The sequence below is a fragment of the Vidua chalybeata genome, chromosome 8 (assembly GCF_026979565.1).
Source record: "Vidua chalybeata isolate OUT-0048 chromosome 8, bVidCha1 merged haplotype, whole genome shotgun sequence".
In the NCBI taxonomy this organism is placed as follows: domain Eukaryota; kingdom Metazoa; phylum Chordata; class Aves; order Passeriformes; family Viduidae; genus Vidua; species Vidua chalybeata.
The window spans coordinates 5,128,096-5,153,743 of record NC_071537.1 but is presented as its reverse complement, the minus strand read 5'-3'; the positions used below and the strand labels follow the sequence as shown (position 1 = coordinate 5,153,743).

The 25,648-nt window shown below is 40.4% G+C and overlaps 1 protein-coding gene across 1 annotated transcript in view; it reads left to right on the top strand.

Moving 5' to 3' along the window:
* The window catches only part of WDR11 (WD repeat domain 11), a 35,354-nt gene extending 24,684 nt beyond the window's left edge, over positions 1 to 10,670 (top strand). Inside the window, exons 20-29 of the mRNA XM_053948885.1 lie at positions 1,062 to 1,170; positions 1,909 to 1,971; positions 2,958 to 3,023; positions 3,735 to 3,903; positions 4,141 to 4,236; positions 4,591 to 4,756; positions 5,596 to 5,693; positions 7,041 to 7,186; positions 7,955 to 8,034; positions 8,565 to 10,670. Coding sequence (XP_053804860.1) covers positions 1,062 to 1,170; positions 1,909 to 1,971; positions 2,958 to 3,023; positions 3,735 to 3,903; positions 4,141 to 4,236; positions 4,591 to 4,756; positions 5,596 to 5,693; positions 7,041 to 7,186; positions 7,955 to 8,034; positions 8,565 to 8,722 — 1,151 coding nt within the window. The 3' untranslated portion in view covers positions 8,723 to 10,670. The remainder of the gene's footprint in view (positions 1 to 1,061; positions 1,171 to 1,908; positions 1,972 to 2,957; positions 3,024 to 3,734; positions 3,904 to 4,140; positions 4,237 to 4,590; positions 4,757 to 5,595; positions 5,694 to 7,040; positions 7,187 to 7,954; positions 8,035 to 8,564) is intronic.
* Positions 10,671 to 25,648: the final 14,978 nt, after the last annotated feature.

Sequence of the window (25,648 nt, the reverse complement as noted above, 5' to 3'; positions counted from 1 at the left end):
TGACGTGGGGAGCTGTGGTGTGGGTTTGTTTGAGGAAACATGTCATTTATCACAGCCATTTTTGCTATCGAAGGAGTGTTCTGCAATATTAAGTTATAAAGATGAATGTTGGAAAGCCAAGCACACTGAAAGCTGTAAGGCTGCTGTGATTGAGCTGTCCTTCTGTGGTAATATTTTAATTACCAACTCACATTTGCAAGAGTCCTACATCACTCAGTGCTCACGAAGTACAGGGAATTGTGAATGTTTAATAATGGAGCTGGTTTTGGTGCTTGTTCTCCTCCTCAGTCACTGGGTAGCATTTGCTGCCTGTCACCCACACCTTGTACTGGATACAGCTTTACTGACTTCTACACTGGTGTGACAGCCCTAATGTATATAATTTGTATCTTATTAAACTTCCCACCATCCTTTCCAGATGATGGGATTTAATCCTTGTGTTGTACTGTAGGAATTAGGGGGACAAAGCAAAACTAAACATGCTTTATGATATATATGGTAGAGCTAACTTTGCACCTTGTAGCAATAATCATTGTACACAGCTCTGCCAAAGCCAGTACAGTGAATTCCAGGAGTCTATGGCTAAACCCACTATGGAATATCCTGAAATTCTCAATTGAGCATGGTTGATAACCCTGTACCTTCTAGGAAATGTTTTTGCTTGAATGTAGTGATAAGCTTTTATGTCTAGCAGCCTGTGCTTGGTGTGTGAAAAGACTTTTATGTATGATTTTCCTGGTGCTTGCAAACAAGCTGGGACATTTTCTGGTGCACATTTTCTGTGATACATTTTCTGGTGGACATTTCCTGGAGGTACATTTTCTGTAGTGCATTTTCTGTGGTACATTATCTGGTGCCTGTTTTCTCTGATACATTTTCTGGAGGCACATTTTCTGGTGGAATATTTTCTGTGGCACATTTTCTGTTGAGATGTTTTCTGTGGTACATTTTCTGTAACACATTTTCTGTGGTATATTTTCTGGAGGTACATTTTCTGATCAATGAACACAGCATTATTGCACATGACTCTCTGGATAATTATTTTTTTCTTTTTGTTTCAGAACCTGTCTGGTGTCCCTACCTTCTTGTTCCAAGGGCTTCATTAGCTTTAAAAGCATTCCTACTGCATCAGCCTTGGGATGAGAAATATTCTCTAGATATTATGGACATGTAAGAAGAAATATCATTTTATATATAACATTATTTTTTAAAGCCTACATATTTTATTAGTCTTCTGTGCAAATAACTTTTGGATGTATAAGTTTCCTCACTCTTGGGGACAGTCAAAATTATAATTAGTTCACTATTTATTACCAAAAGTAATACATAGGCAAGGCTCTAAGGTCAGGTATTTCTTCTGGCCTTTAGTAGCACTTGGCTCTTAAAACTGCAGTCTGCTTTCAGTCCTGGCAATATTTTTATGGCATTATATTACTTCTGAGAAAAACTGTGTTCTCTTTGTTCTAGAAGTTAATGCAGCCATCAGAGTTGTTCCTAAAGTGTAAATGAAAGTGATATTCTGATAGACCTGTCTGTACTCTTGGAGAGCCACATTCACATTGTCAGAGGAGCACAAATGTCTGTGTCATGGACTGTGCTCATGGTCACTTAAAAATGCTCTAGGCTTTGCCATTTGTATTAATTTTATGGTTAATGAAAAAAAGAAAAATGGGAAAAGAAAGATTGGCATTTACTCTGAGGTTCAGTGGGAGCAAACCAAATATTTCACTGCTGTTTTGGAACTGGTAACTGGATAAAGAATCCTGCATGAATGGCTTACCCAAAGAGTGTCAAAGATTCTTTCCATGTATGTGCCTGTGTTTTTCTCCTACAAGTAGTGCTCTTCCATTTCACATAATTCTGTCCTTTTGGTAACAGAAAACTTCTATTTTTTTTTTTTTAATCCAGTGATTATCCAGAGAATGAAAATATTAAAAACCTTCTTCAAGAGCAGTTGAATTCATTGTCCAAGTAAGAATTTTTCTGGTTTTGTATTTGTGTAAGCTATGGAATTCTGAGAAGGCAAAATATCTGAAGTTTGTGGCAGTTCAGTTAATGAAGAAAGAATTCTTTTCTCTAAAGATGTGCCTGAATAATGACAGTTTTTATTTAAAAAAAAAAAAAGTCATTTTTTATGTAATTTTTATGTCATTTTAAACTTGGTGCTTTAAAGGTGCTGATAGGGTCAGTACATGATTTGCAGCTGACCTGTGAGAATTTGGAATGTTTTAAGCAGTACTTCTCAGGGATTTAGGGGTTCTTTATGCTGATCCAGACTGCATTGGACACTGCTACTTAAACACTCCAAGGTTTGTTAGAATATTTGACCTCTGAGGAAAAAAAGATAATTCCAGAAATCCTTTGTTGAAGAAAAAATTCCAGAGTAATGTTGATGCACATTGCTCTATTTACACAGAAAACAGATTTTGGCATTCAATTTAAACCTTGAAAATTATAGTTAAAGCTAGTAAATAGATTATTTTGTCCATTTTCCTTTTGTCCTTTCATTTAGTAGGATGGAAAAGGTAAAAACCTATTTTTATCCAGTTTGAAACACCTTATGGAAAGCCTAAATTCATGCATGTGCATCCCTTCTGCTGTGAGACTACATAGCTGCAAAATTATTTTTAGCTGAATTAATATTGTAATTAATAGAATTACTGCAGACTAATTGGCAGCTTTGCATGCACCCTGGTGGTGACTCCCTATATTGCAAAGATAAAAAGTTCCTGATGGACTCCCTGCATTTGCCCCTGGAGATCAGTTATATTTCAAATTATATATAATTCCTGCTGTAATTGTTTTCAGAGATGCATTTTTTCACTTCAGAAAAGAAATTGTCTATTTTGTGGGTTGATCTTTTCAGTTTGTATGTGATGTATCCTATTTGTGTTCAAAAGCAACCAAACAATCCTGCCCAGCATTTTACACATTCTTTAACACTTTCTCTTTTGCAGTGACATAAAGAAGCTTCTGCTTGATCCAGATTTTACTCTCCTGCAGAGATGTCTCCTGGTTGCCAGGTAGTAAAGATTCAGATAAATACAGGAAATGTTTCCTGGGAAAATCTTCTGCTATTAATGCGCAGGAATGAGCTGAAGTTTAGGAACTCACCCAGTTGTCCTTTAACTTAGCACAGTCCCCAAACTACTTTGTTACTCATTAAGTAGAGTGGTTTTAGGACCAAAATGGAAATGTTACCTCACTGAAACAGTTTTATTTGCTTGTTGGATACAAGGAACTTCCCTCAGTCTTGGTGGCACTTCTATAACTGCAGTTCTGGCAGCCACGTTACATTTAATTGTTCATGCCCCAAAATGTCCTTTAGAACTTCACAATAGCTCTGTACAAAGAGGGGAGGGTCTGGGGTTTATTTCAAGTGTATTTGTTCTGTGTGGTTCCTCTGCCTAAACTGAGCTAATTTTAGGCTGTCTGTATTCAGAGATGGTTTTCAAGCTTTGTGGTTGAAAGAGGATATCAGTGACTAAGTGCAATATAATAATAAATATCAATTTCCACATTTTCTGACCATTCCTGGGGTTTAATTGCTGTTGTACCTTACCTTGCTTAATGTCATTCCGTAATCCTCTCTCATAGTTTGTCCCATTGATAATGAAAATATTTGTGTTGTCCACAGCAATGCGTGGTCCTTGAGAAAATGAAATAGATCATATTTTTATGTGGTGTATGAACAAATCCAAGCCTGTTTCACATCCTGCTTTGTATCTTCTCAGACTGTATGGGGATGAATCTGAGCTGCATTTCTGGACTATTGCTGCCCACTATTTGCACAGCTTATGCCAGGAAAAGCCTGCAAAACCAGACACAGCTGTCCTTCAGGAGCAGCTGCTTAATCCTCTGGATATATGCTATGATGTGCTGTGTGAAAATTCTTACTTCCAGGTATGTCAAAGAGTTCAAAACCAAATTTAATAGGAATGTCATCAGTACAGTAAACACTCACTTTCCTGTACATATTTCACTTTTATTAGTAACATACCAGTCTGGATTAAAACATTCCTGGTACTTAAAAATAGAGGCTGGTCCAAAAACTGGCAAGATATGTAAATATCTTTTAAAAGTCTGGTTTTATTTCTTATGGTAGGCTTACATTTAAAATATTTTTCCTTCTTTGTCCAGAAATTCCAGCTGGAAAGGGTAAATCTCCAGGAAGTGAAGAGATCAACATATGATCATACCAAGAAATGTGCTGATCAACTTCTTCTGTTGGGCCAGGTTTGTGGGTAATATTTGAATTTTTTATTCTTCTTTCCTGTCTGTTTTGTGTACTTAGCCTATTCAAGGAAAGCTTTTTCTAACTTTATTTGTTATTTCCTACTTGTATGAACCCAGTGCAGAGTTTTTGCATTCTTATGTTAAATTTGTGATGAGTTTTCAATGCTGTCCTTATTGCAAATGTCCTATTAAAATAGAATCTTAGTCATTACTAGACAGGGAGATATTTTTGTAGCCTGTTTTAGAATAACTTCCATTGTTACTTGTTCCATGTCTTAAAAAAGATAAAAATAGAAAAGCCTTTGGACAAAATTAATATGTTGTGGTCAAAGTTGTACTTTTTTCTCTTGCCAGACTGACAGAGCAGTGCAACTACTGCTGGAAACCAGTTCAGAGAATGCACATTATTACTGTGATTCACTCAAAGCTTGCCTGGTCACAACTGTCACCTCATCAGGGCCATCTCAAAGCACCATTAAACTGGTAGCAACCAACATGATAGCCAATGGAAAGCTTGCAGGTACAATATCTCTTTCTCTTTGCTTGTAAACTGATAATTCGTATCATTTTTAGGGATGCCAGTGAAACAGGAGTGATTCCTGCTGTGATGGATCTTACATGTTGCATGTGCTGCAGTAGACTACACAGAGTAGTTAACACAAAAATGATCAGTAACTGAATTATAAAATCCAGCTTGTCTTGATTTACTTTCACTGGAAAACTTACTTGTGGAGTAAATCTTCAGCAGTTGTTTGCACAAAGAGAAGCTGGGCACGTAATATGTATTTTCCACTTTTCTAATTAAAGAATTAACTAAAATTTGGTGTCCCTGTTACAAAACATGAAATACTTATTTAGTCTCCTTTTCAGTTCAGAACTTTTGTTCATAATATGTGTTTTCTTACAAGTACAGGTTAATTTTGCTTAATGCAAGAGCTGAAACATAACTGAAATATTTCAGTTACAACCATATAACTGAAATACTTAAACATGCTGAGAAAGTTAAAAGTCTGTACTTGCCTGGAAAAAACTACTTTCCACTCTGTTAATAATTGCACTGTGGACAACATTAAATTAAAATTAAAAAGTTCCCATGAAATCTATTTATTTAATTTACAAAGATCATTATGTCTTTTTGGTAAAAAGTCATGTGAATCCCTAAATTAGTGTTCAGAACAAAGATAAACGAGAGCTTTGTGCGGCCTTCATAGCCCAGAATGAAGATGCAATAACTGGCACCCAGGTTATATGGAGAGCAGTCTCAATATCTTCATGTGCTGAGGAGATGGGGATCCTTCCCCACACTTAGCAGCTCTTTTTGCCTGGATTTCCTGAGTGGAGTGCATGTTTCTGTTCCAGAGGGGGTGCAGCTGCTGTGTCTGATTGACAAAGCCGCAGACGCCTGTCGCTACCTGCAGACCTACGGCGAGTGGAACCGTGCAGCATGGCTGGCCAAGGTGAGCAATTCCTCACTTCTGGGCAGGGAACACCAACCACCTGCACAGCACCTGTGCTTAGGAAGGCTGAGGAGGGAGCTGAAGTTCCCTAAATCACTGGAACATCAATTAGAAATACTATTCAGCTACGAGAAGCCAGTCCATTCAATCAGCGCTGGCAGGTTCTTCAGCCTTCTGACCACACAAGTTTGCCCTTGTTGTCCACATTCCAGGAGTGGGGCCTAAAAGGCTTGGAATACTCCATTTCCTAATTTTTCAGCAGTTTGGGAAGGTTCATGTAGCTGCAGCAGTATAAAGTTGGTAATAAACTACAAAAACCCACTCCTGGGTGTGGATAAGTAACTGGGCAGTGACTTTTTGCTGAGCTCTATGTAATGTGTGAGCTGATTTCAACATTACCACCACCCACATAAATTGGCATCACCTTCTGTTTTGTTGTGCAGCCATAATTACAGCAAAACTACCCAGACATAGCCTTAATTCTCCACATTATAAATGGGCAGGTGATAGTAAGGATTCTTCAGCATCTCTTAAGTAAAGTTTCTGTTTTGCTTCCTGAAGAAAGAATGGAAAAGTTGTGCTTAGGTTTTCAAAGTGGCGAATGCTGCTTTTCAGAAAAATTAAGATTTTTTTTTTTTTTGTCTTCAGTAAAGGTTGAAAAGTAACTTCTTGATTTAGAAAAGCTTTAGAACAGCTTGGGGCAAAAATGATGTTAATCACAGGTAAAAATGGAGTGAACCAAATGAAGTACTTTTATACCCAGGTATCTCTGATTTTCCTTAATGCCGTATTAACTCAAGCAACATGCATACTTTTTATTAAAAACAGATGGTTTCAGATGCTTCTGCCCAGGGTGCTGCCCTGAGGAGAGTGCAGCAGGAGCAGAGTGTGGGGTTGTGGTACTCACATGCCCTCTGAACAGACAGAGACTTCGCTTTCTCAGGATTTCTCCTGAGAGAAGCTGTGAGAGAAGCAGAGAAAAGAAAATCAAAACAATTACCTCATTTGCTGCTCCCATGTTTGTGCCCATGTGGAATGTGATCTGGAGATTGTTTACCCCAGGTGATTGCTTGATTGGATTCTGGTGATGGTGTTTTGGATTCATGGACCAGTTGGATCCACGTGTGTGTCGGGACTCTCAGGAGAGAATCACGGATTTTTTAGTTAGTTAGTGATAGTTCTTGTCAGTGTAATACAGCTAGAGTATAATATAGTTTAATAAAGTAATTAATCAGCCTTCTGAAATCATTGGAGCTCAGACATCGTTCTTCCCATGCTGGGGATCCCAGCACTGCTAAGGGGTGTGTGGCAGCTGGGAGCTCGCTCAGGCTCTGCTGTGTCCCGCAGGTGCGGCTGAGCTCGGAGGAGTGCGCGGACGTGCTGCGCCGTTGGGTCGATCACCTCTGCTCCCCACAGGTCAACCAGAAATCCAAGGCCATTCTTGTCCTCTTGTCTCTTGGCTGCTTCACAAAAGTTGCAGAGATGTTACACAGGTAAAGGTGTAAACAAGCTGTGTCTTCTCTTGTCCACACTTATTTCTGACATCTTGTTTTTATTTTTGCATGTGTTGGACTAAGCCCTTTTCGGACCCAGAGATGGGGCAACTGAGAGGCATTTTAAAAACTTTTATTCCATTTTCAGTGTCATGTGAAGGGTGAGGCAATAACAGATGTTATAACTCATGCTATCACAATCAGAAGCCAACTATTTCCTAATTACAATACATTATAAGTGTTTTTTGTTATATTTCTCTAAAGTATCTAATCTTATTTACAAAACCATCCTTTAAAACTTGCTTCTAGTTCCATTTGTCTCTCAACAATGTCTATCCTATTCCATAGCGTTTCTAGGTCAGTATTTCTTATCTCACAGTTTACATACAAATACCTACTATGTGAACCTTCTCTGAAACTTTGAGAATTCTCTGCAAATCCATTTCCCACAAGCATATTTTTCTTTAATTAGTTTTAACCTGTGGGCAACGACTGGCATTTCATTTTACTGCAGGCTTTAAGATTCCCAGCACCATGGACCAAGCAGTAATGATTTATAGTATCTATGATTTTTTCTGAGTAACTTCAGCCCTGATCTTTCAGGAAAATTTATACCAAGTGTCAATTCTTGAGTGCAGGAGGAAGGGGAGATATAAAAAAGTTTTAGAAAGCCTCTCTGCAAGTGTTTTGGTGTGATGTCCTGGAATACTTTTCTGGTTTGTATAATAACAAATTATTCTCTTTTTTTATTTTTTTTCCTTTCAACAGTATGAGGTACTTTGATAGAGCAGCTTTATTTGTAGAAGCTTGTCTGAAGTACGGGGCATTTGAAGTTAATGATGATACAAATATCCTTTTTCTGAAATCCTGTCTTTGCTCACTAAATCTTCACATCTGACCCGGTGTTCTGGAAAGCTGAGCAGTTGCACAAACTTTTGTATTACATACTATAACTAATGCAGATGTGAATAATACCTGATCCTGTTCTATGGAGTCATCAGCCTGTAAATAAAAAATGCCACTAATAAGTGATGTAGATAACCTCAGGTCTAATGAATGAAAAAAATCTTTGTGGCATTAAGATTTCTCTTGAATTTATGCCATTGTATCATGGTAGATACTTAAGCATATCTGAAATGTGTCTGGTTTAGTTTACAGCAATCTACATGTTGCTTTATAAATACTAATGTGAGTTCAAAAGGAGGATTTAAAGCAACTTTTTTTTCTTACTTGTGCTGAAAAATAATGGATTAGCACAATTGGTAGCAATGTTCAGCATTTTCACCTTGGGAGAGCCAAGGAGTAAGAAGGGGGGGAAAGGATTCAGAGCTTTTTTTGTTTTGCTATAAATTTGTGTTTTCCTTAATGCTTCATTTACATAAATTGATCCATGCTGTGTATGCAGATTATGCCAGAAGCTTGAAGCTCCTGGGCTTTAAGGAGGGAGCTGCTCTCTTTGCCTCCAAAGCAGGAGAAAGTGGGAAGGAGCTTCTGAGTGAACTCAAGCAGCCGAAGGAGGAGGTGACACAGGAGTGAGAATTCTGTGTTTGTGAGGTTCTCTGGCAGACTGGGATTCCACTGGGGGAAAATACACTTTTCTCCTGAATCACTGTAATAGCTGATCTGTGGGATTTGAGCAGATACTGTGTGTTGGAAGTCAGGATTAAGAACTGTGGTGTTGCTTTTTGTTAAATTTGTCTGCACTTTCACAAGAGAGGAAAGAAGCTTATGATAAAATTATACAATAATATTTCCACTTTTTCAATTGTAGCAGGAATCAAATTTAAAGATGTGCTGACAGGCTTCCATACCTGTGTTAAAGTCTGGTCCATTTACTTCTAAAAATCAAATCTTAAATAGAACTTCAATACTGTTGTATTTATATGTAAAAATGATTTAGTCTGTACTGTAAAAAGATAAATATATTTAAAAATAAATAGAGATCACAAAGCACACAGTTCTTTCCTGGAATATCATGTTTTTTTCAGTCCAATTTCTTGTTTAAAATTACTGTTATTTTAAAATTCACTGTATTGTCATTTCTATAACTGCCTGGGATGGAATCTTTAACAGGTTCACTTACAAATGTTGCTCTCCTAACATTCCAGAAGTCCATGAAACGTCACTTTTTCCAGTTAAGGGATTGTTATATTCCATTTTATTTTCAAGTGTGCACTCCCTGCACACCCTGGGGACTGAATTCTGCCTGTCAAAGGGTGGGGAAGGTTTTTCCTCCACAGCAGCAAGGTCAGGACACTGCTGGTGCTGTCCCCAGTTTCTGCTGTGTTTTAAATGTCTGATTATAACAAAAGGTGAAAAAAGCATTGTGCAAAGCCAAAACAATGGCTTTTTCAAGAGATACTTCTGCTAACATATCTGATGGTCCACATACACAAGGATGCCACCAAAAACCTCTTTTCTGATTTTTTGCCAGTATTTCAGTACTTGTTTGTGTTATTGTTTCCAATGTCAGATGTCTCTTTTCTGTGTATTACTGATGAGGAATTTTACAGCTAAGGAATGGGTGCTGATGGTACACTGCCCTTGTAATTTCAATGCTGTGGCATTTAGGCTAAAAACCTAAATTCTTCTTTTTCCCAGCTTGTTGGAGCTACTGAAGTTGAGTTTTTTGTCATGAAAAGAATCCTGTAAAATGTCTCTCATTTGAATGTAACTTTTGTGTTGTCTGCTTACAGTAACAGTGCATTGGATTCTCCTTTTGTTCAAGGATTTGTGGATATATGTTCAGAACTCCCATCAGCTTTGGGACATCTCCAGCTCCAGAAAACCTTTGGTTCAAGTCTTAAATAACATTTCTGATCAAATTGGAAAGTATAGACTATTCAAATCTTCTTGAATAGAAACTGAAAAAGGGAGTTTTGTCATTCTGAGCAGAAAAGTAGGAGTTATATCTGCAATGTGTTCTATTTGTTCTTGCCACATCTTACATAAATAACCTTAAAATACCTTTTATTCAGTGTATTGTGAACTGTGCTTATGTTGTTGCTTTAGCTTGGGAAAATGAGTATACAGTGAAATTTGCCTTAAGTATTACATGAACAATAGCATTAATTAAAATTAACTGTAATTAGCAGTGGCCTAAATTCTGGCTCACACTGACTGCTACAGCTCTGATCAGTCTCTTGCTTTTGTAGCAGCCCTTGTGGACTGCAGTGTTGTGAGCACACCCAGACTTGTTCTTTGACAGCCCTTGAAGCTGTTTGTCAGTGGGTCTCAGAGATAAATCTACTTCAGTATACACTTGGATTTATAATTCTGATGGTTTAAAAAAATGAAGCCAACAACATATTGCAAAGGCCTTTTAATATTGAATGTTTCTATAAACTTGTAAGTGTGCAGGTTGCAGGATATTTGTGGCATTCCCAACTGGAACCTTCATGAGGAAAATAGTGTAATAGTGATGGAAAAGTTTATTTAGATAATATTGCAGTCTCATTACAATAATAAAAATATTTTTAACATCTCTGTGTGTCTTGATTTAATACAAAGCCATCATTGGAATTGAGTGCTGCTTGTGCAAGTGTTGTCATTTTGCCTTCTGGACAGGAACAATGCTCAGGGCTGGTTTAATAGAGGAAGTGATTATCCTTTGTACATCTGAGTCACATTTCCCATATTAGTTCTAATGAAACATTGTGTTTGAGCAGTATTAATTCCCAGGCTTTAGCAGCAAACATAAAATTTGTATGGGTTAAATTAGAGCAGGACACGGTCTGCACATCCTGAGTTTTGAAAAGCACAGAAATAAGTGAAGAAAGAAACCCCCTCCCTTTCTGTTCTCACAACCTAGAAAGTGAACTGAATGAATTTTTAAAATAAATGTGATTTTAACTCCTTTAAACCCCTTTGAGAATTCCTTCCTCAAAGCACTGTGAATTCTGCAAGTAGCCCCAGAGGTTTATAATCTGTATTTTCTTTGCATTTTGAAGCTTCAGTCAGCAGTGAAGCCATAACTCTGGAACCTGTGTTTGACCATCTTTGGCAATGAGGAAATGGTAAAATTGTATTTGCTGGTCAATATGCAGAGGTTCTGTATAATGTACAGAGATTCTTCGTGCATTTGTCTTTGAACGCCAGCCTTGTATTAATTATCTGGGATATTTGATTAACAGAGCAGAGTATTCAGTAACTGTTGAAAGATTCTTTTGCAAAAGGCCAGGACCTTTGGAAATAAGGAATTTTTTGGGCATTTAGGTTGTCTAGATGAGGAACTTCTAGTTGGAGAAAATTTTGCAGCACAATTAGTGCTGGTTACCCCTCTCATTGTTTTAGGTGAATAATTTTGGCCTTCTATGATCAACAACAAAACACAAAATTAAAAAAAAAAAAAAAAGCTTAAAATTGAGTCTGTAAGGATGCATAAATTGTCTTCAGTTCAGTGAAGCTTCTGGAATTTGTACATTTCTGGAGCTCAGTCAGTCCCACAGGCAGTTTCTCTCCCCATCTGTGTGCTCCCATTCCACTGGTGGTTGTACAACCTGAGGGAAGCTCACGGTGAATGTTGTCATGGGACTCTCTTGGCAGAGCTAAATTTTAAAAATGGGCTTATTTCTTTTCAGTTCCTGATGTGATCCTTAAAAAAAATCCAAATTATTTCAGTTTTATGATAATGGATTTACTTACTCTGTCAGTGAAAAGTGTAGAAAATGGTCTTTCAGCTTGGCTTCAGTAAAGGCAGGCCCTAATTAGAGTTTTAATTGGATCACGATGTGCTTCACAATAAAGGCAGCCTGCAAATTAAACATATTGACCAACAGTGTCTAAAATTGCCTAACTTGGGTCAATTTCTGAAGCACTTCTCAAAAAATTCAGTTTAATGGTGTGTGGATGTGTTTATATACACACATATACATAGAATTGATTCAGGGGGAATAATTAGGGAAAATGACTACATAAAATACTTGATTGCAGTGTAAAAATTATTAGTACTGTATTGCAAATTATTTATCATTTGCTTTCATTAAAATGCAGACTGCCAGTTTAGAGAGACTGCAGCCAGAGAGAGGCATTTATTATACATGAAGAAACCTGGCCCAGAGTGTTGATGTTGAGTGTCTGAGCAAATAATCTGAGAGATCATTTTTGGTGCAGCTGGCTCTGGAGACAGAAAATGACAATCACAGACTCTTCAATGGGGAATGGATTTGGTTTGGATGATCACTTACTGCCCAAAATTGTATTCTAAAAGTTCAACTATAATTGCTAGGGAGAAGGAGAATAATAATAGTTTACAAAAGAGTAGGGTTTGGAATTTTTTTTATAATTATTTCTTTCTTTCTCAGAATAATCCATCACAGCTTTGATGTTTATGTGAACCATTCATTAATGAGTTCAGGGTAAGAAAACTGATACCCACAGATCCAAGCAGTGACAAAAAATTCTCTAATGAGGCTGATACTGACCCACTGATATTTCTGAGTTGGGAATTCTCATAGTGAATTGTTCAGTTTCTACTTAAGCACTGAAGATAAGGAAGGGGAAAGATAAGAATGAGGAAAGGATGGGGGGGAAGGTGTTTAAAAGGCTTCTGTAGGAATGGGAGAATGGGAATTCAGGACGTGGATGCTGCTGAGGTGTTTGCAGATACTCAAGGCAAAAGCATTTTGCTTAAAAGTGACAGCTTTAATAGAGGATAATTCAGAGGGGTTCAGCAGAGCTGTGTTCTCACCTCTCCAAAGGCTGCAGTACTGAAAGATAAGTTGCAAAGTCAATATCTGTTCATTTCCCAAGCTGATTTCAGTTATTTTCCAACTCCACACCCCCTTGCACAAGTTAGTGCCATGTTGTCATTGCTTTGTGGAGCTGGGATCTCAGTTACCTCACAGGCAAAGTGCATTTTGTCCACTCCCATTGATTCCAGGGGAAAAGAAACACCACAAAAGCCTGAAATTAAATTTTTTAGAGGCAGACTGGTGGATTTGGACTCACTGAAGTTCTGTTCTGTGGAAGGAGAGTACAAACTTTGCAGATCTGAATCCTGCCTTCCCTAAGGATGGGCAGAGCTTGGCAGAATATGCAGTCAGAATTTACTGTCCATGTGCAAAGTGCTTTCCTTCCTCTCATATTTTGCTCCTTTAATCAGAAAACAACATCCACCTCTTGAAACGTGCCTGGTTTCTGACAAGTATTTATTATGTGTGGTGAATTAAGCCCTCCTGCCAACGTGCATCCTCACAACTTAACTGATAATTTAAGTGATTTCCTGCAAATTTTAACAGGAACATAACTACATAAATGCAGCCTGTTCTAAAGAATTGATTATCAGAAGGCTCCCAACCTCCTGTAACAGAGAACTCTGCCCTGTTCTCCCTTGCTCTCCTGTCTCAGCCCAGCTGAACAAATTAAATTGTAATGAGTTGGATGTAGAATGACCAATTAAAAGGGGAAATACTGGAAAGGGTAAAATTTTACATCCAGGTGGAAGTCATAGGCACAATTTGAGGGATTAGAGCTGGCATCTCATCCATCCACTCTGGTAGAACAAAAGCAGAAAACATCCAAATGTAGCTGAAATAAAACCTCTAGATTTTAGTTGTTAATTTTTTTTTTTTTTTAATTCTAGACTTTCTTTGTGTTTAACTTGCTATTAGTGTGGGTTGTTTGTTTGGGGTGTTTTTGGGTTTTTTTGGTTTTTTATTTTTCTGTTGTTTTGAGATTTAAAATGGCTTTCTGGCTTGGTTGTAATGGTTTGGAAGAAAAGGAAAAGTTTGGATCCCCAAAGGAGGGAAGCAGCACATTTAAAATACAGCCACAGAAGATAAGTGATATGTTTATTTCAGTCTTGAAAATCTTAGAGCAGCAATTACAATTAGGTGATACCAAGTTTATTTCCAAGCTATTCATTGAAACTGTTGGTCCCCTTTCACAGGTTAAACTTTTCCCTCCATCTTCCTGTTTTCTCCTCCCTCCTCCTTCCCTGCAAAGTGCAGCATCAAAAGGAGGAGTTGTGGTGGTGGGGAGGGAACAGCTCATCAGCAGATGCTGCAGGGAAAGCCAAAGTTCCTGTCAGACCAAACTCAGCAGGTGGAGAAGGCAAGGCTGAGAAATACTTCTCCAGTGTGACTTTCTTGGCCCAGCTTAAAGGTTTTCTTTCTGGAAATCAGATGCCCAAGTTGAAAATACTTTTTTTGTCCATGTCATTGTCACGGCTACTTCATTTAGCAAAGAGTGGCTGCAGGTCAGGAGGGTTCCCCCTGGCCAACTCTGCTTCAGTGGCTGCTTTCCAGAGGTTTATTGAGTGGTTGTGTTACCCATTGGGCAAAAGAGATGCCAGCAGGTGGTTTTTAAAAAATTCAGTGTTATTACTTTTCACCCTGGTGTAGCAGGAGATAATAGAGTTATATTAGACTTGTCTGGCTTTTATTTCACTTGCTGTAACTAATAAAAAACTACAGGCAACAAATTTCAGTTGCAAGAAAAGGTCATCTTTCTGCTTTTTTTTTTTTTTTTTTTTTTTTTTTTGGGTGTGTGTGTGGTCATTTTTTCAAACTGGTTTCATATTTATGGCCCTACTGAGTAAATCTTTTTTTTTTCCCCTGCCTTTGGAATCCAACCACAGGTTTATGAATAATGGTGTAATTTGGTGACCCTTTGGAAATGCTTTTTTTCCAGCGTTGTTTGTGAACTTTTATACACACACCTCTTTTTACCTTTTTGGTTTCTGTCTCTAGTATTTCTTTATATAAAAGGCAAGTTCATCTGGTGTTTTATGTAGTGTGCAGGACCAGCTATTTCAGAAAGCTTTGAGCTCCTTCTTCTTCTTGTCTGGATTTACTGTGCAATTCTTTTGTGTGGCTGCAGCTCCAGCATTTGCTTGTCCTAGGAAAAACCAGGTTTTTGCTGCTGCAGATGTCATTTTTTTTAAGACCAGCTTTTGGTCTTACCTTCCTGGCTCCTAAATGAACTTTTTTCCTTGGTGGTTTAGTCACCAACCACTTTTCTTTTGAGGAGAAAATTGCCTTGGGAACAGAAGGACATTTATTAAAGCAATGGACCTAATGTTTGAAAGGCAGCTGGGGATCTCTACAATAAAACCCAAAACAAAATGTTTAAAATGCCAACAAACAGAAAAGAAACCCCACAAAAAAAAAAAAAAAAAAAAAAAAAAAAAACAAACAAACACAAAAAAAAAACCCACCACTACAAACCCACCACAATCCCTCCCCCCCAAAACACCAAAAAACCAACCAACCAAAAAAACCAACACAAACCCCTCCCTCCCCTCAAATATCTGAGTCTCTTCTTTCCTACCATGTTCTGTTTCAATGATTTCTTGCATCTGGAATTTTAACTGGTACCTACAGCAATGGCAGTACTGGATCTCAGTCCCTGGTTGTTGGCATACAATCCCTCCCTAGAACAGCTGATTGACTTGGAGTGCCTGTTGGCTTGTTTGGAGTACTTGTTTACTTGTTTCTTAATTGCTGACAGCACCAAAAAATCTTTTCCACAATCTGAAGATTGATTTTCAAATCGTCAGCATTGATTTTTTTTGCTTTTTCTATGTTGCACAACTAAATAGGAGCTGGCACGTGCAAAATACTGTACAAACCAGCCCATGCTTCCTACATTTGGGAAAAGAAGGCAGGCATAGCCATTTATCCAAGCTGGGAAAAAATGGAGCATTTTCTTTCTCCCTTCCCTCTAGAAAAATAGTTCTTAAATCCTTATCAAGCCAAGGAGCCTTTTCTTTCTGTTTCTTCCAGTTCTACTCTGTGGTTTACCTCCGCATCTTTCTTTTTCCACTGGAGAGTTAAGCCTGGCTTTGATTAAAAGGCAGCTGAAAGGCAGATTAATGCAAGGAAAAGCAGCCTGGCTAATATGGAAAGAGAGGGAATTTGTCAGAGATCACCTGGATGTGATGCTTTCTGGTAGCAGCTTTTTCTCCCAGTAGAACTAAGCCAATGTGGAGGGAGTTTATTCTTATTCTATGCCACAGCCATCTCCTCAAAAAGCCAGGGCACATTCTTTGAACTGAACTGAAATAATCTGTTTATCCTTTCTGACTGCTTTGTAGGCAAATTCCTTGGCCACAAGATTATTTGCAAAGCACATTTTTTTCTCTTTCCCATTCCTCCACATTTTCATGTTTGATGAACTTTGAAAATGTTTGTGTTTCTGTGAAACTCCGGCGCTTTGAGATAACATCTTAAATGAATTCAGGGACACAAGTCCCAGGAAGGATGAGGGAGCTGAGGTTGTTCAGCCTGGAGAAAAGGGGGATCAGGGGGGACCTTGTGGCTCTGCACAGCTCCTGACAGGAGGGGACAGCCGGGGGGGTCGGGCTCTGCTGCCAGGGGACGGGGACAGGAGGAGAGGGAACGGCCTCAAGTTACACCAGGGGACATTCAGGTCGGATATTAGGAAAGATTTCCTCACTGAAAGAGTGGCTAAGCCTGGAACAGGCTCCTCAGTGAAGTGGTGGAGTCACCATCCCTGAAAGGGCTCAAAAACCAAGTGGATGTGGCACTTGGGGACAATCTGGATTAGTTGGCGTGGTGGTATGAAGTCAAAAGCTGGACTTGTTAATCTTGGATGTCTTTTCCAACTTTAATGATTAACTGATAATTTAATTTATTACAATCGTTCCTATTATTACAATTATTGTTATCACTGTTAGTGTTATCATTATTATCATTTTAGCATTATTATAATTATCATTATTTTGCCCCTTGCTGTGCTCAATACGCTGCCACAAGCACTTTCCCTTTTCAGCTTAAATTTTCCCTACTCCTAAAACTCCTGCCCCATCCCCTCGGAGTTTAAACACCTCACCATAGCAGCTTTAATATCGAATTATTTCACTGAAATCCTGGGAGTTTGCAGCTGCTGCAGGAGAGGGCAGCAGAGATCAGGGAATGGAGAGGGTTTGGAACAGCCTCACCTCAGCCAAAGGGACCGGGGCTTTCTCTGCCTGTTTGCAGTCCTGGAGGAGTGGCAGCTCCCAGGCACCACCAGGCAGGAATGATCTCAGATATGGATTTTAGCATCAGCTACAAACAGCTACAGGAAAGGAAAGAAGGGCATTGAGAGTGTCCAGTTTTCTTACAAAAGTGGGAGCTCAGGTTGTCATTAAACGCAAGGTCAAACCTCACTTGAAATCTGTTCTGATTTGGTAAAAAGGAAATACTTGAAAATAAGTGTGATTTAAAGCTTTATTTTGCATCTAATGCTGGAAAGGTGGGATTTGCTTCAGAACTTGGTTGGGGTCAGGTCTGGTTCAGTTTATTTTTGCACTGATGATGGCTCAGGTTTTGGCTTTTCTGTTTTTCAGATTCTGTGCTGCTTTAGTGTGAGGGTCTGGGCTTCATCTCAGGGGATGGTGAGCTCTCTGCACAGAGCAGGGAGACAAAACAATTCCTGCTCCAGCTGGGCACCAAGGACAAATGATCCAAATCTCAGGCCCAGGAGCACAAACAGCGTGGGCTGGAGAGAGAAAAACAAGCAGGATGGGAGTGCCTGGGCTAAAGCTGGAATGGGACAATGAACTGCAAGGTGCAAATGGAGCAGAGCTGATCCCAGTGAGAGCCCCCGGGAGCGCTCGTGCATTTTGGGACCATTTTGGTTCCTCTTGGCTGCAGCCCTGGCTGGGCTCTGGTGCTGCCCAAGGTGGATCCATGGAGGAGATCCTTTGAATAAATCCCTGCTTTATTCTTCAGCTCTGTCCAGCCTCTGCTCCAGGGCAGCCCTCAAAGGCATCACTGAAGGATTGCCTCTTCATTACTGAGAGGAAAGGGGAGATTTGCTGGGGGCAGATCTAATGCACACACAGAGATTGCAAAGTGTGTCCTGTGTTGGAGCAGCAGAAGGAAAACTGTTTCTGCATTAACCTGGGCATCAGAGGGTGCTTGTGCCAGTAACCCCCAGAACTGCTGGCAGCATTCCCGGGTACCAGCAGAGATCACAGCACCTTATCCTTTGTGCCTGTGTGTAGGAAGGAGAAAGAATCAGAGAAAGGTTATGACAGGAGAAGTTCTTTCTGGTGGGTTTCAAAGGTATAACCCTCAGCACCTGCTGGTGTGGGTGTCTCTGGTCAGCAGGAAGTTGTCCATGAATTTTATATGATTTTTTTAAGTTTAAGGAAACTAGAAAGTGCTGGGAGCACAACTGGGCAGAGGCACCGGTGTAGCTGGGACGAGAGATATGCTGGAATAAACTTTTATTATTGTTATTAAAACTTTTAACTGTTGCATGAGGCACTAAATTGTCTCTTCAGCTCCACAGCATCCCCTCTGAGGGGATACCAAACCCAGTGATTTGTCTTTCCATGTGCACTTACCATGGTGCTTAAATTTCTACTCCAGATAATTCTGAGTTCTAGCTCAGCAGGAAGCAACCTCTGCATTTGCAGCTGGAAAAAAAACCCACAGAAGTGGGTTTAATTTTTTGGTAGAATCACCTAATGTCTCCAACTAGTGACAGGAGTCTGTGGTGGTGCCCTTTGTTGAGGCCAGCCCTGCCAAGGAGTGGTTTTGTTCCATCCCTGTGCGTGTGTCCCTGTGGAGGACAGGCACAGGGAGGTTCCTCTTGTGCTGGCACCAAAGCATGTCCCTCGCTGCACCCAGTTCTTTGTGGTCAGAAATGGCAGGGAAACAAGGAGAACACTGGATCTGGTGCTGACAGGACCCTCACCTCCATCCTGACAGCTCCTCCAGGGGGTGAGGCCCAAAAAGCACCCCCACATCCCATGGGTTTGGGGGCTGCTTTGTCTCAGCTCTTGGCCTTGTCCTCCCAGGAGTTTGGGGTGAGATGTTCTGAGTGTTCCTGACTCCCTCACTTGCAGGTTCAGCCCAAAGCCAGCTCAGACTCACAGCACTTGCACCCCCACTGGAGAGGATCAATTCCTCACAAAAATAAAGACGATGCAGTGCCAGGGGAGCTCCCTCCCAAAAGCAATTCTGGGTTCAGTAATGCAGTTTTTGCTTAGCTCCCCTCTTATAAGAGAAATGAATTTCCCTCTCCCAGTGTCAAAGCTGGGCCAGTGCTCACATTTCTGGCTCTGTCTGGGCTTTGTCCTTTAACCCCACATGAACCAGGAATATCTGCTCTGAAAGAGTTAATTTCATTTTCTTTTCAAAATATGTATTTCTCGTGGCTTCTTACTCTCTTGGTGAGAACTTCTAAAGGTGTTTTTTTCAGATTTATTCCCAGTTAAGTAAAAATGCCACGGTTCATCCCTGACTGCTGGAAAGGCCAAAAGGCCAATGGAAACAAACTGATTTTTTGCCTTACTAAAGTAAGAATATGTTTCAAAGTAACTAAGTGTAGCTTTTAGAGCTCTACCCTTCTGTAGAGCTCTAAAAGCTACACTTAGCTACTCTGTAGACGGGTAGAGCTTTAAAATGTCAATATCAAGAATTGATGTAAAACAATATCAATAACAAAATATCTAAAATATCAATATTGAGTATTGATGTGACTTGTAAAGTACAAAATCACACTTGATGAGAAAAAAGGAAAAGATACCCAAAATGTTTTGTTTCAATTTTTCATTTGTTGTAGAGATGTTTAATTCTACAACCTTTAAAAAAAAAAACATTTAAAAACACATCAACAAAATGAGTTGATATGAGAATATCCCTTTGCCATATGGAATGTTCCGGAAAAATATGCCAAAGCCATTTTTACCTGAACTTATGCAGGAATAATTAGTGAGTAGGGAAAGAACCATGAGCATGGGCTGGAGCATTTTCCCAGGACAGCTCTTGGCACAAGAGGCAGGACTGATGGACACCACTTTTGGGGGGCTTGTAACAATATTCCTGGAGAGGAAAAGAGACTCTGGAATCTTTGCAGGAGTGTTTATCTGTCAGCCTAAAGCTTCTCAGCCGGTACACAGAGGGTGAGAAGGTGATTGAAGCTATCAGCCAGCCTTGTCTCTATCAAAAGCAGGTGAATCTCCCAGGAATTAAACCAAACCCAACGATTATGGAGCAGGGACTGAGCACTGCTGGGCTCCAAGAGTTGCTGTCATCTTTGGGGAAGTGCCAAAATGAGCAGGACTGCAGCAAAGAACAGAGAAAACCTCAATTTTGTGCACCTCAGAAGCGTTTGTAATTGGGAAGAGCAGAGGAGCACCAGCAGGAGATTTTTAGATTGCAGCACTTCATGCACCATGAGTAGGGAACTGTGTGATTTCAGTTTTAACCACCTTGTATTGCTGACTTTTGTCCCAAATGCCGTTCAAGGTCCAGTTTGTCGCTACTAATTATTTTTTTTAACCCACTGCTTCCTTACTTATGGGAGGAACTGCCTTTCTGCTGGCAAATCTTCCCCATCCTTTTCCTCTTTCAGCCTCTGATAGATGAAAACATGTTTTCACAGAGGAATGACTTAACACTGAAAGGCTCAGTTCCCTCCAAAATCTTCCCTCCTTTTCACATCTCCGTAGGATTTCATCCTTGCCAGCTCCTCTCTCAAGTTCCAAGCTGCTGACGTAGGTAGCTTTTGAAGACAGTTCTCCTGTCAGTGTCAGAGGCTTTTATGGCAGTAATTATCTCAGGATGAATACTTGGCTGGGATCAAAGGTTTCAATTAATGTCTTTTGGGTTTTATTTTGTTTCATTGGGTTTTTCTTAAAGTTTCTGTGCGCAAATCATAGGCTGCTGTTTAATTTCATCTTCCAAACTTTTAATTATTTAAAGTTTTGCCCTTTTTTCTTTGACTAACATGTTACAGGTTCCCTGTGGGAGTCCAGTTCAGGATTCAGTAATAAAACCAAGTGAAGAGTTAATTGCTTGGGCTCTGTCCCATCCTATTGTCTGCCCTCTGACTTAACAGCTAAAATCCTTAAAATGCCATAGCTGGTGTGAACAGTGGCATTCATGTGAGGTGAATAATCTCCAAGAGAGCTTTTCAAATTCACTGTGAGGCATCTTCAGGATGTGACTGAGCAGTGCTTTTCTGAAGCCAGTTGTACACCAGCTGAGGGGCTGCCCAAAGGTTCCTTGTGTACCACGCCTTCCCCAAACTCATTCAAGTTATTCAAAGAGAATCAAATGACAGTGGATGTAAAAAAAAAAAAATAACAAAAAAAAAGTCAGCAAAGTGAAGTCATATTTGTTTTGAAAGTTTGTAGAAAATGGTTGCATTCTTTTCTGCAACGTTGGCAAGCTCTGATTCAGCTCTGGCAGTAATTATTCAGAGGAAAGATGGATTCTGTATGAGAGAGAAAGAGAGAAAATACACATCATTCCCAGGGAGTCTTGCCAGTCTGTGCAATTATGCTGATTTCTGACATCTCTGGACAGTGGGAGAGGATAGAAATGAAGTTCCTATTTGATACACATGAATTCCTGAGGTGGAAAAGCCAGCCTGTCTCCCAAGGTGCCACACGACCCCACGTCTGCCCCTCTGGCTCTGGCCAGGCAGGAGATCAGCTCTCAGACGCCCTCCCCAGATTTGGAGTCTGATTTAAAATTACAATTTCTGCTAAAAACCCGTGTGCTGCCCCACCAGATGGAACTGCCTGGTTTCAGCTTGTAGCCATCCATCCTGAGGTGGAGCTGAGGATTTTTCTGTTGGCCAAAGCCAGCTGGGAGCAGCTCTGGCCCCTGGGCAGGGTGATCCCAGCAGCATCTTCCACTGCCAGGGGCACCCAGCTCCCAGATTTCTGCTCCCACACGGTGTCACACAGTGGATGTGCCCCTGTCCCTTTCCCTGCCATCCCCCTGCTTACACATTTAATCTCTGTGCTGGTTCTGGTACTTCCAGTGTTGTCTGGCTCAACTTTGGCTGAAAAATACACAAAACTCACCAAACTTTTGTGGCATATAAGCAGCAGAATGGTTTTCTGGTAAAAACTTTCAGGTGTAAGGGTCAGTGGGGCCTGGGGAGTTTTTTTGGTGCATATGGTTTTGAATCAGGGTCAGATTTGCTGTTCAGGGATTATAAATCCCTCTCAAGCCTTTGAGACTTCTGTTTAAATGCAGACAGTTAAATTCTGTGCATCTTTACTAATTCAGGCATGCACAACAGCTTAGTGACAGTTATTTTAATATTGATTAAATGCAAAGACTGCATTTAGTAAAACACCTTGTTCTAAACTGGACCTGCTTTCCTCTATTAAGTTCCATTTTTCTCTGTTTGTGGAATTGTATTCATTTAAAAAAATTGAGTAGAACATACAACAGTTGGATGACCTTTCTAGAACTGAGTCTACTGGGGATTGTTGCTTCTTATAATTTTCCTCTGGAAGCATTTGGAGCCCAAATTTAAAATCTAGGTTGTTCCAAGCCTGATCTAACCTGGCTTTGGACATTTCCAGGGATCCAGGGGCAGCCACAGCTCCTCTGGGCACCCTGTGCCAGGGCCTCACCACCCTCACAGGGAAGAATTTTTTTCCTAATATCAAATAGAAATCTTTCAGTTTGAAGTTCTGTCCCTACACACTCTTGTAGGAAATCCCTCTCCATCTTTCCTGTAGGTTTCCTTTAGCATCTCTTCCAGAAAGAGACCTTGCAGCCAGCACTGCTGTGTCTCTGAGGATGTCAGAGGCAGCTCAGCAGCCTGGAGCTCCCTGTGAGCCCCTGGCCACGGTGAACACTGCCCACCAAGCTGTTCAATCTCTGAGCTGCATTTGCTTTGCCATTGCATCCACCACCTTTGTTCGCTCCAAGCTCTTGCAGGATGAATTCCCATTGTCTCATCGCTCCCAGCCCAGAATCTCTCCTGACTCCCAGAGCCTCTCTGAAGCTGGGTTGGTGGCTCAGGTTGGAGTCACAGAACCTCACAGGAGACCTTTGCAGTGCCAGGCTGAGCTCCTGCAATGGGGCAACCAGATGCCAGCACTGGGCCAGCAGGTGAGGGTTGGCAGCACAAGGCTTTAGCCAGTCCCTCTCTCATCATCCCAGAAAAGCTCCCTCTGAAGTGGTTTCTTCCCACTCCAAATGGGATGGAGCCAGAAAGGGAGTGCTGGCCCAGAGGAATCCGCGGTGTACACGGCATAAAAAGAATCTTTCAAGAGAGGAATGTGTGAGCTAATGCAGTCCCAGAGCAGCAGTAACTCGTGCTCTGACAGGTCCTGTGCCTCTCTGTGTCTGAGGCTGATTACCTGCCCCTGCTTGTCCATGCTGATTGTCTCCTGCCAAGGGAATGCTCAGCTCTGAGTGGTCAAGAGGTTCAGCACTCCCATGCCCAGCTCCCAGGCTGGCAGGGAACAGCTGATCCCAGGTACAGGCAGTGAGGTGGAGTGTAGTCACATTTATTTAGCACAAGGTCAGTTGGTGTCCAAGCTCTCCCTGCATAGTGCACAGGCAAAAAATAGAGCAAAAAAAGACACATTTCAAATAACAACTGCCAAACCCATCAGAGAACATTATAATGTCCTTGCCTCTTGAATTAAAACACTCTAAGGGAGATTTAGGAATCTATACCACAGTAGTTTTATTTTTAAAGAAACCAGGGTACACATTTCCTGGGAGCAGCACAGATTGATTGTCCAAGGGTTGAGTGACTGGCATCTCATGGTCTCTTACACTCTAGTTTTATTTCTGAAAAATATATTTTCACAGCCTGTATAAATGACACTCTCTAGTTTATCTAAAGAGACTTTACCTTTCAATTGGCATCCAAGTATCCCAATGTGCTCAGCCATAAACTCCTCCACACAAATCACACATTTGAGATATTAGAAACTTTTGCTAAGAGGGAAAAAAGTGTGCTTCTGAGCTATTGGAAAGTTCAGGGGGTGTAAAATATTTCCTGCTTCAATGAACATTTGGAAATCAAGTGTTTCATTACAATGATCAGAGCTGGCAGTTCTCACTTTGGGGGGAAAAGGATTGTGACAGTAATGAAATAACAGTGAAAGTGTGAGATAGCTGACAGTGTAATTCCCTCTCAAACAGAACTTTCAGTTCAGTGTCAGCAGACTTCCTGAAGAAAATATTAAGGCACAAATGAAAATATTCCTAGAGAAGGCTTGATTTTGGGGGCAGAAGGAGTGCAGGGGAGAGAGGGAGAATGATTTCTCAGCACTCCAGGGCAATTCAGGCTGGATGGGACCCCAGGAGAGCTCTTATCCAACCTTCTGCTCTGGGATCACACTGGGTGGTGCAGGGTTTCCTGTGGTCTGGGAACCTCCAAGGATGGAGGCTTGCAGCCTGCTCCCCTGACCTTATCAGGGAGAGATTTCTATCAGGCACTGGACTCTAGAGACTGGAAATCAGGAGAAAATGGGACCAGTGGTGGGAGACAATTCTCTTTCTGTGAAGAGGCAGGAATGGGGCAGAACTTTGTCACTTGCCTGCTCTGGTTTGGGGGAGTATTTATCCAGCCTGTCCTGATGGAGCTGTTCCAGCTGATATGGGATATCTCTAGGAAGAGTCTGCTGGCTGGGCACTTTTAGGAAGACAGCAGCCAGGAATTCTGGCTGCTGTGGCCCCACAGCCTGCCCTGCACAGGGAAGCACAGGACAGGTTTCCTATTTGTTTAATACTCATTGCAAAGATGCAGCAAAGGACAGAAACTGCACTCAGGTTTTAGCTTTAATCACGGCAAATTGCTGAAGAGCAGCAAAATGATGGTGCGGAGGAGCAGCCTGAAGAGCTCAAGTGTTTGGCACAGAGTCTCAGGGTGTTCCAGCTCCACATATTCCATTTTCATGTCTGACCAAAGCCAAGAACTCTGAATATTGTATAATCACATCTCAGGCTGATACCTGTTAAAGCAGGTGTGTGTTAATACTGGATTTCTGGAAACAATTTCAGCTCTGTTGATAAGTCCTCAGGGCTTTTTTTTTTTTTTCTTCTTTATTTATGCTTCTCTTGGAAAATGCTTAACTGATTGTATACAAATAACAATGTTTATTTGTCTGTGAGAATGTAGGAGGTAGGAATTCTGGGTCTATTTACTTGTTGATGCTGACCTCTTTGGGGGATTTAAAAGTAGTATGTAGGTATCCAGAATATGATTAGCTTTTCAGTACCTACCAGTCATTAGGCTAAACTTTATGGCTATTTAATAAATTCCCTGAGGAAAAGGTATTTTTAATATAAATTGTTAGAATGTGATGGTTTATTTTAATGTGTTTTTTTCAATGCATAGTACATACTGATTTTAATTGTTGTTTATACAAAATTTCATACACCTTAACAAAGTCTGTTGAAACATCTAAATATTTACCAGGGTATATAGCTGCATTTATGATTGATTTTTATCCATAATTTTTGACCAGCTTAGAATGGAGATTGATGTTTTAAAACCTGTTTCTCATATCCAATGCTATTGTAAATGGAAATTTTTAATTTTAAAGCATTTAAGGGAATTACAGCTGGCTTTAAGACTGTGTACTCAACTGAGTGGTCTTTACCTTCAAAACTCAGTTACTATGAATGAGACTCTCTTATGACTGGAGGCTGCAAGTCTGGATCCAGAGTAAATACTTGACTTAGTGGGAGAATATTCTGAGTTCTTTGAAATGTTATTCAAGATATCCTAAAG